Source organism: Doryrhamphus excisus, unplaced genomic scaffold, assembly GCF_037039965.1.
Source record: "Doryrhamphus excisus strain RoL-2023G ecotype Guam unplaced genomic scaffold, RoL_Dexc_Guam_v1.1 HiC_scaffold_24, whole genome shotgun sequence".
NCBI classification, from domain to species: Eukaryota; Metazoa; Chordata; class Actinopteri; order Syngnathiformes; family Syngnathidae; genus Doryrhamphus; species Doryrhamphus excisus.
Window position 1 is genome coordinate 149,195 of NW_027621862.1, and position 12,048 is coordinate 161,242.

Consider the following 12,048-nt stretch of genomic DNA (forward strand, 5'->3'; position numbering starts at 1 on the left):
GTAGTTTTATCGGACACGATGTACAGTGAGGTAGTTTTATCGGACACGGTGTACAGTAAGGTAGTTTTATCGGACATGATGTACAGTAAGGTAGTTTTATCGGACACGGTGTACAGTAAGGTAGTGTTATCGGGCACGATGTACAGTAAGGTAGTGTTATCGGACACGATGTACAGTAAGGTAGTTTTATCGGACACGATGTACAGTAAGGTAGTGTTATCGGACACGATGTACAGTAAGGTAGTGTTATCGGACACGATGTACAGTAAGGTAGTTTTAGTTTTAGGAGGTTACCGCCAGGATTTCCAGGCAGGAAGCCCTAACCCAACCCTAAAGTCCATCCATCCTATTCCATCATGTCCATCGTCCTGTCTCTGGGGAGTCTAGCGGTGTTTGTTGAGTCCAAATCAATAAAAGTGTAAAGACAAGTGACAAGATGAAGCAGCTCATCAAACGTGGTTAAAGTTACGATGGTAACTTGCTAATCGGCTCAAATGATGAAGTTACATTCATGTTCATGTTAAATAACTGTTCATAATAAGTTGTTATTATTGTATTTATTTATTACTGATTAATGTTCTAGATTTGTCATGGTATTTTGTGTAGAAAAAGCCCAGCTTGGAAGCCGTTAGGGATGGAATAAATGTTAAACAATTCCAAGAAATATGCCATGAAATCCATGACAAGACGCCTCAGATCTAATAAAGTTTTATTTTCTTAGAAATGGCCAGTTTCCTGTTTTTTGTCCTCCAAAGAAAAAAAAAAAAGTATCCCCCCTCTTTTTTTTGGAATTCCAACTAGCATCTACATAATGGTTATTGAATACTTCACAATATATTAAGTCTAGATGTTATGGTACATGCATACGATTCAGGCTGCATGAGGAGCCACAGTCACCACGATACACTGGGGGGTGGGGTGGGGGGGTATGGGGGGTCTGCAGGTCACTCTTGTGGTCCAGTTCGAAAAGGAGCTCAGATGGGTCCTATTGGAACCCTCTCTGCTAAACACTGACTGCATAAAATTGTACACACACACACACACACACACACACACACACACACACACACACACACACACACACAACAGTGGGTGGAGTCACTCCACCTGCCAGTCAAGTCCAAAAGAGCAGAGAGGGTTTGTTTAGTGTTTAAACGACATTCTCTTTCACAGAAAGAACTTGACTTCTGGCTCACAAGAGCATCTGCAGCCCTTTTGGGGGGGTTGGGGTGGGTGGGGGGGTCAGGAACGCTAACAAAGAAATAATTATAATATATAATAAAATAAAAGACATTCAAATACAGTCAGCTTTTTGCTTGAAAATACAAAACTACATGATAAAGCATTGAAATAAAATCCATTGATCAGAACGTTATCTTTTCTTTTTAAAAAATGCCGAAGTGCTCCATCTCACACACACCAACACACCTTTCACAAATATCCGCCATCTGTTGCCATGGCAGCCACAGGAGGAAGCAGGAAGTAAAGGAGGTGGAGGTTGGACGCCTCTGCTCCCCAAGTCTGTGCTCCCCCTGGTGGAGTCTTAGCTGTACTGCAGCCTTCATCTTATGCCAGAGCGCCGTCTTCAAGAGCGTCTCTTTTGTGTGTGTGTGTGTGGGGGGGGTATAGGTGGCGTAATGAGGGCGTGGCCTTATGTTTGTGTGTGCATCGCGTTCGTGTGAGACGACATGATACCAGCCGAGGAAGGAGGGTGGTGGTGTCCATTGGGGAGGGGGCGGGGGGGCTTCAGTTATGCTGCAGCGTGTTGGACTCTATGGGCGGCGCCGAGTCGTACAGAGTGTCCGTGTCGTGAGTGGGCTCCCCGGCCAGCGTGCATGGGTTGGACAACGTTCCCGCGCCACAGTCACAGAAAAAACTGGAGGACGAGAAGCAACTGATTAGAAAGATGCTAGGGACCGTCAATAAATGACTATTGTGTTGAAGAGACTAGTTTGTTAAAAAAAAAAAGGCGATATATTGTAAATCACACCACAAATTGATCTATGACCATGTTAAATGATTAGTGCCTCCCAACAAGTATCCAATTCCAATAATTCAGGTTTGTAATAAAATAAATCGGGTGGATGGGTCATCGTTACTCTTAATCTTTCACATTAAAGTTGTAGTTACCGTAGCGGCCAACAGAGGGCGCTAATAATTCTTGACCAAGAGTTATTGAGTCGAGTTTCTAGCGCCCTCTGGTGGCCGCAGCAAGCAACTACATACCTTTCCAAGTGAGTTACATTAACAGGAAGGAAGTTCATGTCAAGTGATTTGTTTTTACAAATTTAATGAACAAAAAAGTTACTTATTACTAATTAGAATTTCTGTCAGATTATACCGACATAAAAGCTTCTCACCGATCGTGCCGTATAAACTCCACGTCGTGTCCTTGGTGGCATTTCTTGATGCAGTTGACGCAGATGGCGTTCCTATCGGTTGTGTTGCAGGTGTGACACCTGAGCAGCAAGATTAAGATTAAGATATGCCTTTATTCGTCCCTCAGTGGCGTATCAATCACACAACACAAAAGGGAGTGGCGGATTTATCTCGCACACACACACACACACACACACACACGGCGGGTCCTCACCGGTAGAAGTCGTGCATGGGGTAGCTGGTGTAGCTGGAGATCTTGTACAGGCACTGTCCTCGACTCACCGCCTTCTCGATGGCATCCTGGTTGTTGGAGATCTTATTGTCTTGATGGGGAGAGAGTACATCGAGAGAATGAGGGGGGGGGGGGGCAATGACAAGCTAATGAGCTGCTTCTACCTTTCATGGTGACGTTGACGCCTGACGCCAGGAAAAGACCTCCAAAGCGGTTGTTGAAGATCTGGTTGCCCTCCAGGGTGGCCGTGGCGTGGTTGGTGATTTCGATACCTGGAGGGAGGAGAGAGAGGAGCGAATGCCCAGTCTGTCGTCATGGTAATGGCCATGAAACAACTGAAGATCATCAAGTGATTTACCCGCAGCAAAGCCATCAAAGATGCGGTTCTTGCGGAGGATGGGGTGGCTGTTGGTGCTGATCAGGACCCCCGCCTGAGCATTCCTGAAGATGTCGTTCTCCTCCAGCAGGCCTGGGGGGAGGGGGGGTGGTATGTGAGTCAAGTTTGTTTGCATCAAATACATCTTTTGCTTGGAAACACGTATGAGGGAGCGCTTTGGTGACAGAGTCAAGGAAAACCTCAAAAGGTGGGGTGTGGGGGGTGGGGGGGGGCATAAGCCGACACTGCCGCCAAGTGGCAAACTGAGGAGAACCAATTGATCCCAGCTTTGAACCCGGGATGTCATATTGAGCTTTCTTCAGGTGGACCAAGTCCAGATCAAAGCCAACACACCTCGGCCTCCGTTAAAGATACAGATGCCCCCGTCACGCCCGTCGTGGATCTTGTTGCGCCGCAGCGTGGGGTTGCTGTCGGTCTTGATCCACACACCCGCCATAGCGTTGTCGAAGATCTCGTTGTCCTCGATGAAGCCCAGACCTGCGGCGTCACACACCAGGGAGATCAGAGGGCAAGCCACGCCGCAAACCGCCAGGAGGCGGAGACAGATGGCAGACCTGAGTTGTAGACCAGAATGCCGCCATTTTGTCCTCCCCATATCTTGTTACGCCGGATCTTTGGGTTGCTGCCCGTCCTGCCAACAGAGAAGTTTCAAGAAGTTCGTTGAGCTTCTAAACACGTTCATGAGGGGCATTCCAGGAAAGACGATAACGACCTTATTTGTACGCCCGAGTACATGTGATTGTAGATGTCGTTATCCTCCAGGACGCCATGGCCGTTGTCGTAGAAATACACGCCCACCTGCACCCAAGCGTGAGCATTTTCACCGACAGCGACATACAAATGTTTCCATGGCAGACAAAGAGGAAAGGGCTTGTTTGGACCTGCTTGCCGCTGTGGATGCGGTTCTTGCGTAGGACAGGGGTACTTCCTGTGGTGACCCAAACACCGGCCAGCGTGTTGCTGTACACCTCGTTCTCCTCGATCACCCCTTGGCCTTTTTCGTGCTGCGAGTCAACGCCATTTGCCGTTAGAAGCCAAAAAACAGCGTGCGGCGTAGTGACGGGAAGAAGCGGAGGACATTTACCACGTAGATACCGCCGTGCTGGCCGTCGTGAATCTTGTTGTGCCGTACGATGGGGCAGCTGTTGGTTCGGATCTGTATCCCAGCGAGGGCGTTCCCGTAGATGTCATTGCTCTCTATTAAACCCCGCCCGTCTCCAAATATGTACACACCCCCTTGGTTCCCGTTGAAGATGGCGTTTCCCCTGCATGTGGGAAACAAACGTGAGCGGCCATGGCATCGTCGTGGTCGTCCGTGACAGCCCTTCCCCCGCCAGTGTGCTCACCGTATCGTGGGGTCGCTGTTCGACGTGATCCACACACCAGCAAAGTTATTTGCGTAGATTTTGTTCTCTATAAACTGGCCCCGCCCCTTCTCATGCACGTAGATACCGCCCGTTTGGCCGTGGTGGATCTCGCAACGCACCACCGTGGGGTTGGCGTACGCCTTCACCTCGAAGCCGGCGATGCGGTTTCTGTGGATGTTGCAGTTCTCAAAGTAGCCCTGAAACACAGACCAAGTACCTCCGTCGCTACGCTTCGCTTGATGATGCACGCTTGGGGTGTACCTACCATGCCGTGGTCAAACGTGAACACGCCCACGTCCCTCCCATGGTGGATGTGGTTCCGTCTGATGATAGGGTTGCCGTGGTTCTTCACCCAAATCCCCGCCAACGCATTGTTGCTGATTTCATTGTCTTCATAAATGCCCTGACAGGAAGACACGTACGTGAGCTTCCGCCCGCACGTTCACACGTCTGGGGAGGAAGGAGCCATGTGCTCACCTGGGCGTGGTCCGTGATGTACAGCCCCACGTTCTCGCAGTCGCTGATGTTGCAGTGCTTGATGGTGGGGCACGCTCCCTGGCCACTCACACACACGGCCGAACCCACTAAAATAAAACACAGCGTCAAGGCCAGCTTTACTCAAGGCAACGTGAACGCATGCTAGTTTACTTTCACATGCTGGGATGCATGCTGTGTACCAGTACTGAACCTCCGTACGCCGCTACCAAACTGGTCCACCCACGAGTCCGCACTGCTGAGCTGGCCTCTACCATCACCCAACTGCTGGCCTAGCATCAACTGGTACAACTTCCTCACCAGGACGCCATCCAACTATGCATGCCAGTAAGCCGCTACTTTGGCCGAATGGTTAGCATGTTGAGCTACATAGTTAGAGAAGACCTGTGTTTGATTCCCCCCTCGGCCATCTCTGTGTGGAGTTTGCATGTGTGGCTTTTCTCCGGGTGCCAGTTAAACTGCTACATATTGCCATGAGATTGTAGCATCCTGGTATTAAAGTACTACATATTGCCATGGGATTGTAGCATCCTGGTATTAAAGTACTACATATTGCCATGAGATTGTAGCATCCTGGTATTAAAGTACTACATATTGCCATGAGATTGTAGCATCCTGGTATTAAAGTACTACATATTGCCATGAGATTGTAGCATCCTGGTATTAAAGTACTACATATTGCCATGAGATTGTAGCATCCTGGTATTAAAGTACTACATATTGCCATGAGATTGTAGCATCCTGGTATTAAAGTGCTGCATGCGTCACCAAGGCAATCACATATTCTTAGTCTTAAGATTGTAGCAGACTTATCAAACTGTTCTATACACCAGTAATCACATTGCCATCAGATTGGAAGATACGGTCAGGAGACGGTTACCGACTGCCACCCAGACGGTAACCTCAACCACCTCAACTGCCTTTTCTCCATGTTCCTCCCGGATGACCGAGTCATGACCCCACGGAGGAAACATGCACATGCAGTATGAAGCGGGCGGGTAGTAAAATTCCATGCGCAGCATGGTGGTGCCAGCAGTGGCGTGCATGCTATGTTACCTGTGCACGTGGAGCGTATGATGCAGTGGTCGATGTTGGGGCTGCAGTTGACGGTGATCTCCAGACAGTGGTGGGCGTTGTGGTGCTGCGCTGACTTGTCGTCGGGATTGAACTGAAGGGAGAAGAGCAGCAGCATGCGTCACAACTGAACGATGCGTTTATACAGTCATGGAAAAATTGCTTGGAGCAGCCTTGTTTCTTCAGATTATATGCTCATTTTAATGCCTGGTACATTTGTTTCTACAAATATAACGACAACTAAAGTAGCTGATAAAGATGCTAAAATGTGGGTTACGAGCTGCTACTTAACAGGCGGTATAGCTGAGGCCAGGGGCTTGCGTCACTGAGACCATGGCTAGAGTTGGGAATGGATGTGCACCATTACCAGCGCACTAGCTATCCATCCATCCATCCATCATGCCCTGCATGCTGGAGCCTATCCCAGCTGTCTTTGGGCAAGCGGCACGCTGGACTGGTGCGCACTAGCTAGTCACTGGGAAAGATTTCATAAGTATATTATAGGGATGTAACTGATTTTATTTATTATGTATTGTGTAGAACCTTGACAGGAACAACATGGAGTACAGACCCACCATCCACCAGTATGAGTCTGGACTTTCAGAGAGATTGTGTGCCACAAATATGCACATTAGTACTCAAGGTCATCACATGTTACCTTTATGCAATCTTACGTAGATTTGGGAGCAAATATAAGGTATAAATACAGCGCAGTAGTCTATCTGTGCAGCGTGGGAGAACATGAGAGGGTGCGTTCAAGGGCCGTCAAACAAAGGGGGCCGAATCGCCAAAAAAAAAAAAACAGTTGGATTTGTAACTATATTATTTTTGGATATAATAACCATACCTTGATAGTCATGTACCCCACGTAAGCATCCTCTGAACCCTCCATGAAGACAAACGTTGAATCCCTTGTGTTCTCTATCACCACTTTGTCCGCCACTTTACCAGGCGCTGAGGACACAGAACGACTAATTTAAAAAAACTCAGCCGGACAAAAGGAGGGTCACGTCTAGGCAGGAAACAGTGCCCACCTGCACCAATCATCGTGATGGGAGACTCAATATAGATCCACTCATCCGTGTAGATGCCAGAGTGGACAAAGATTAGACCTTCAAAGTGAGCCTCTTGGACGCCGCCAAGTGCGTCTTCAATGGTGTCGTAATACTGAAAGAGTAGTAAAGAGGCACAAAAACGTGTTTTTTTTTTTCTTCAGATGAAATGATTTGGTCAGCAGTGCACAGCCCATGGCGGACTTACCAGCATGTTCTCTCTGCCCTTGTACCTGCCGGGGTTACTGTAGAAATGCTCTGCAAAGCCTGGCTTCACATGCGCACCTTTGTACTGCAACACAACCCCATCACTTCAATGTGTATACAAACACAAGCATACGCATATGTGGCATCTTATGGCAGCTGGCAGAACATAGTCAATAGTCATGCAACTTGTGTTTGTACGCAATAACTCGGGTTTCCGTCACATAAAACCAGAAGAGTTCCAGCACCAACCATGAAAAAACTGCTCACTCATGGATCGTGACACAATTAGATCATCTCACCAGCTGTTGAAAGCTCTCCTTCCAGGGGTTGGGGTGTTCGTGCTCCTCTGGGCTGACCTGGTAGAATCGGCCGGGCTCCGGGTGCATCATGGGACGCGTGTACTCAAACACTTCCATGTATAGGCGCTTCCTGAGAGTAAAAAAAAAAAAAAGAAGTCGGTTTTATGCATAAAACAACTAAAAGGCGAGAGATCCACTCACCATAGTATGGGGTCGTTAGCGAGCTGGCTGAACCTCTTGCAGACACATGCCGCCCGGCAGAGATCCTGCTCCAGTAGGTAGGAGAAGATCTTCAAGACGACTTCATCTGGAAGCTTCTGCTGCAGATACTGCTCTGCTGGGGCTGCTGCAGAGACACAAGCACGTGTCGAATGACATCCTATGTTGCTGGATTCCAAAATAAAAGATGCAATATAACAAAACCCACAAACCTGGCAAGTCGTGGCTCTTACCAGACACGCGCGCTCGCTTGGCTCGGTGGCCAAGAGCTTCTGCCGAGGATGTGGACGCTCCCTGCAAAGAAGGACGTATCAGCTCAAGCAACGAGAAAAAGAAAAGATGTGATGAGTGGCGTGAGTCATAAAGACTCGAACCTCCATCGGGTTCTTGCTGGGGCAGACTCCGGCGGCGGTGGCCGTGGAGGAGGCGGCGGCAGCAGCGGCGCTCCTCTTGGGGAGCAGGGTCTTGCGTCTAAGCTGGTAGGGACTGTTCTGTGCTCCTGGACCGGACTCCTCGATGGCCATCTCTGCTGCGGCTGCTGCAGGAGCCTCCTCATCTGCACACATTTCATCACTGTATTTATAGGGGCATGCCTTCAGCTGATCAAAAGGTGCAGTATGGTCATTAGACTAAAATTGCTGTTTAATGCAATTGCAATCTTAACTCATGCCAAAAATGGCAGCCTTTTTATCTCTTGATGCATTGACGTGCATGCAGAAAGCCTAGGCTGAAGCAGACAAAGGTTAGTGATTGATCATGGCAGATGCACCCCTGCAGTCTTCAGCATCTACAGCGTCTATACTGTCCTCCCAGGGTCCTACATGAGCAACATAACCACAATGCTGTCACGTTGGTAGGGGCCGCTGACCGGGGGGGTCGGCGAGACGGGAGGCTAATTGCTAAAAAGCGAAGTGCGTAGCAGGCAAATCCGCGGTGTAAACAAATGGAGCTAGCAGCTAGCAGGCAGGTAGAACAAGGAAGGGGCGTTCAAACTGCAGCCTCACAAACTAGACAACCAAATCAGCTAAGTGGACTATACATTCTCTTGCGTTTGGCGTTTTTGGTGCAGTGCGAGCACAGCATTGTCGCTCTGCTGCCTCGCTAATGTTTTTGTTACACCCCAAAAATGGCAGTGCAGATTTACACCCTCCGACTCGTTAGTGACAGCTGGGAATGCGGCGGCCGAGCGAGGCTAAAAATCAAAAATCATGCTCCTAAAAGGCGAGACAAATGTGTAGAGAAGCACATGAGCACCGGTGTCCGCGTTGAAACGTAGCTCGCCTGGCTACATACGCAGTAAGCGGAGACAACCCCCAACCTCCATTAGCTGGCTAGCTAGCCCCGATCAGTCAAGCCAAACAAAGCGCGGCCTGGCCTAGGCTACACACAGGGAAGCCTTGGGTTTTCCTACTCCACCGGCCGGATCTTGGGTAGTAGCCACCGGCGGAATGGGGAGGAACAGTGGGGGGAGGCTGGCTTTCACTCGACACGGCCTAGCCTCTAATGACCAACATACCGCAGCCTTGCTTACCTCTATCCCCGTTATTCCGTTCGGGCTGCACCGGGCGCGGCCTCGACACTCGCCTGGGTCTCCGGTTGGTGGCTCTGACGGAGTTCATCTGGGGAGTTGGTCGGTGGAAAAACAGAGCGTTATCCCTCTGCCAAGTCGCTGCTAAATTTAACCCTCAGCCCGCACGACCCGCCCGGGCAGCCTCTCTTCGGTTACGCCTACACAATTGCGACAGGGACCCGCTGGTATTTGGGGTGTAAATGGCTGCTTTTCTCCGCCGTGTTCCAGCTTTCCCCCCAGTATACCCGCTCGATGCCAGCTCCGTCTCCGTGGGTAGCAGGAGGAGCCATTAACTCACACGGGAAACAATCGCGAGAAAAAAAGAGCCGTGTCCCGTTGGCCAACCACAGTCGGCCTGTTAGATGCCTTACTGTGGACAGCCAATCGGGAGGCGCCTAACAAAGAGGCTTCGTCGACCCTTTTCTGTTGGTAGCCGGTATAGAATGGAGATGGGATTTCTGGCTCTTTCAAGGGACCCGTTCCGAAAATAAGAACCGGTCAAAACACTAGCTCGTTGTCGTGATTAATCTGTTCCAGACAGTCCGACTCAACTGACGCTAACCCTCAATGCACACCGGGTTGATAGAATGTATATAATAGAATAATAGAATGTAATAATGCAATGACAGAGCCACTCCCGTCACATTTACATACCTCTGAAATAACTTCTCTTTAAGCTGTCTTGTCTTGGTACAGTCCAAGAAAGTATCATGAGATTTAATCATGGCCACATGATCCAAGATGGCGGCATAAACAAACCGGGCTAGGCAACATTTTCGCACAATATTTGGTACAAAAACGCGCACAAAACGCGCTAACCGGCGTGGACGTTATTTCCTCCCCAAGGTTACTTGTACATATACGGTGTCGCTTTGTTCGCATCAATGAACAAATCAAACTCAGAGATGTTACTTGTTCACCTAAAGGCAAGGTGAGCAACTCGAAAACAGTTTGACGGATGAGCAATTTGCATATATGAATGAGTCGTTGTTTGTGCATCCGGGACTTGGTTCTCATCGTTCCTTTAAATAGCTATTCAAATTATTCGAGTCGTTTGCGAACGTCACATCTCTAGGTTTCACAGCGTGGGGAAATTGCATAGACGAACCGCTCGTAACATCCGCGACCTGTAATTACACTGCTTGTCCACTTGAGGGTGCCTATCAGGTTACTTTGCTGCATTTCGACATGTCAAAATGAAAACGGTGACGCCATTCAAAACAGGAAGTGGTTTTACGCATAGGGGAAGGTGTGGTAATGTGAGACACCCCATGTTTCGGGGCAATGGAACAAAAAAAAATCATTTTTTGCATGTAAAAAAACATTCTTCCTGTCAACTTAATCTAAAATGATGTCAAAGCAAACTGATTGAGGTAAAACAACTGATATCATCCATGTTCATGAACTACCATAACATAACTATCTGTGATTGATGCTAGTTGAAGATTAGCCGGAAATGGTAGCAACTGTGTTTTTTCCAGAAAGGTGGATGTGGGATGAAGTGAGACAAATGCTCTGGGGTAAAGTGAGACGTCTCACTCAATTTAAGTTCAGCCTGAAACAAACTTATACCGATATAAATGATAAACGTAAACAAACCGAGTTGATCAGATATATTAATATATTAAAATGAATGAAAGGCTGTCATCCTGAGGGGAAGGAGTTTTCGTGGGTGTATTTACACAGCAGACTGCTCAGTTGTGGCACAAAATCATTATAAACACTTCACGACCTAAATGGGTTGAATGGCGATAAACGCCGGCAAAAGTTGTCCGAATCTCCTCTTCCAGAGCATGAGTGGGGCCTCCACTGGATGAGCGGTTGGCATGTAGGCCTCACAGTCAGGAGATCAGGAAGACCTTGGTTTGGAGTTTGCATGTCTTTCATTATATGGCTTAATGTTGATAGCTCTTTAAACAAGACATAAAAATATGCTAAGGTACATATTGCCCAACACTACTGAAAAGCTGACGCGAAACTGAAATGCTTTGAAAAGGTGCGAAAATTGAAATTTAGAATGAACGCAGGGGCCGTTTGGAAGCTGAAGCTGAACTGAAATGCTGTGGAAATACACTAAATTGTAGAATGAATTGGTAGTTTAGGGTCAAATCAGGAATTGAACCAACCATGTTATGTTACAGCCACTGTACTGAAGCCATCACGCAAATACATCGACATTCTCATTTAGTTTAGAGTGATTTCAAGTGTTGAGGGGAAAAAGTAAATGTATCAAATGACCCCAAGATGTCCCACTTTAACCATAGTTGTGGTCGGTCTCAGTTTACACCAGGTCTGGGGTGTCAGATCAATGATTCGAGAAAAACACCCTAAACTAATAATAAATCAATAACATAACATAATAATATATCGTTCTAGCTTGCTTGTAGGGGAGGAAAAATGAAGTGTCTCATATTACCACTCCTTCCCCAACTGTATTTCTGTGCTCATGCCGTAAAACGGCCACCAGATGGCACTAATGTACAATATTGAGAGTCGCATAACTAAGAACGACTGTATGCTGTATATTGGAGTTATGGTTAGGGTTAAAAACATGAAAATAATAATGTATTTTTTTATAGAGCGCTTTAAAAAAAAAGTCAAAGATGCAAAAAATAAGAGTGTACAAAATAACAGCAGAAGACAAGATCCAAAAAGTATGGAGTTGAGAACAACAAGTTAAAAGTTCGTACACAATAGAAGCTACTAAGATTGTAAAGTGATTAAGTGATGAAAGTATTACTAAGTTTCAAAGAGTTT

General features: G+C 47.6%; 1 protein-coding gene across 3 annotated transcripts; it reads right to left on the bottom strand.

The window, feature by feature from the left end:
* Positions 1 to 694: 694 nt before the first annotated feature.
* Positions 695 to 9,635, bottom strand: fbxo11b (F-box protein 11b). Of its 3 annotated transcripts, none has more exons than XM_058062476.2 (22): positions 9,253 to 9,635; positions 8,096 to 8,277; positions 7,934 to 8,015; positions 7,704 to 7,845; positions 7,503 to 7,632; positions 7,205 to 7,288; positions 6,979 to 7,111; positions 6,792 to 6,898; positions 5,927 to 6,038; positions 4,853 to 4,959; positions 4,641 to 4,778; positions 4,355 to 4,572; positions 4,093 to 4,273; positions 3,890 to 4,012; positions 3,721 to 3,806; positions 3,563 to 3,639; positions 3,342 to 3,485; positions 2,970 to 3,080; positions 2,776 to 2,883; positions 2,594 to 2,702; positions 2,361 to 2,459; positions 695 to 1,876 (listed from the first exon to the last, which is right to left on the bottom strand). In XM_058062476.2, the coding sequence occupies exons 1-22, from the start codon at positions 9,338 to 9,340 to the stop codon at positions 1,747 to 1,749; spliced, it is 2,691 nt and encodes an 896-aa protein (XP_057918459.2). In that variant the 5' UTR covers positions 9,341 to 9,635; the 3' UTR covers positions 695 to 1,746. The 3 variants fall into 3 exon arrangements, with proteins under 3 accessions (XP_057918459.2, XP_057918461.2, XP_057918458.2); XM_058062478.2 differs by having other exon boundaries at positions 7,955 to 8,015; positions 9,253 to 9,634; XM_058062475.2 differs by having other exon boundaries at positions 7,704 to 7,848; positions 9,253 to 9,634.
* Positions 9,636 to 12,048: the final 2,413 nt, after the last annotated feature.

What these genes read in the sequence shown, in the direction of transcription:
- fbxo11b (XM_058062475.2), bottom strand. Translation starts at nt 9,340, where the DNA reads ATGAACTCCGTCAGAGCCACCAACCGGAGACCCAGGCGAGTGTCGAGG. An exon ending in AGCACGGCGGTATCTACGTG is followed by an intron (nt 4,013 to 4,092) that starts GTAAATGTCCTC and finishes GTTGACTCGCAG; the next exon opens with CACGAAAAAGGCCAAGGGGT. An exon ending in CCCATGCACGACTTCTACCG is followed by an intron (nt 2,460 to 2,593) that starts GTGAGGACCCGC and finishes CTTGCTGCTCAG; the next exon opens with GTGTCACACCTGCAACACAA.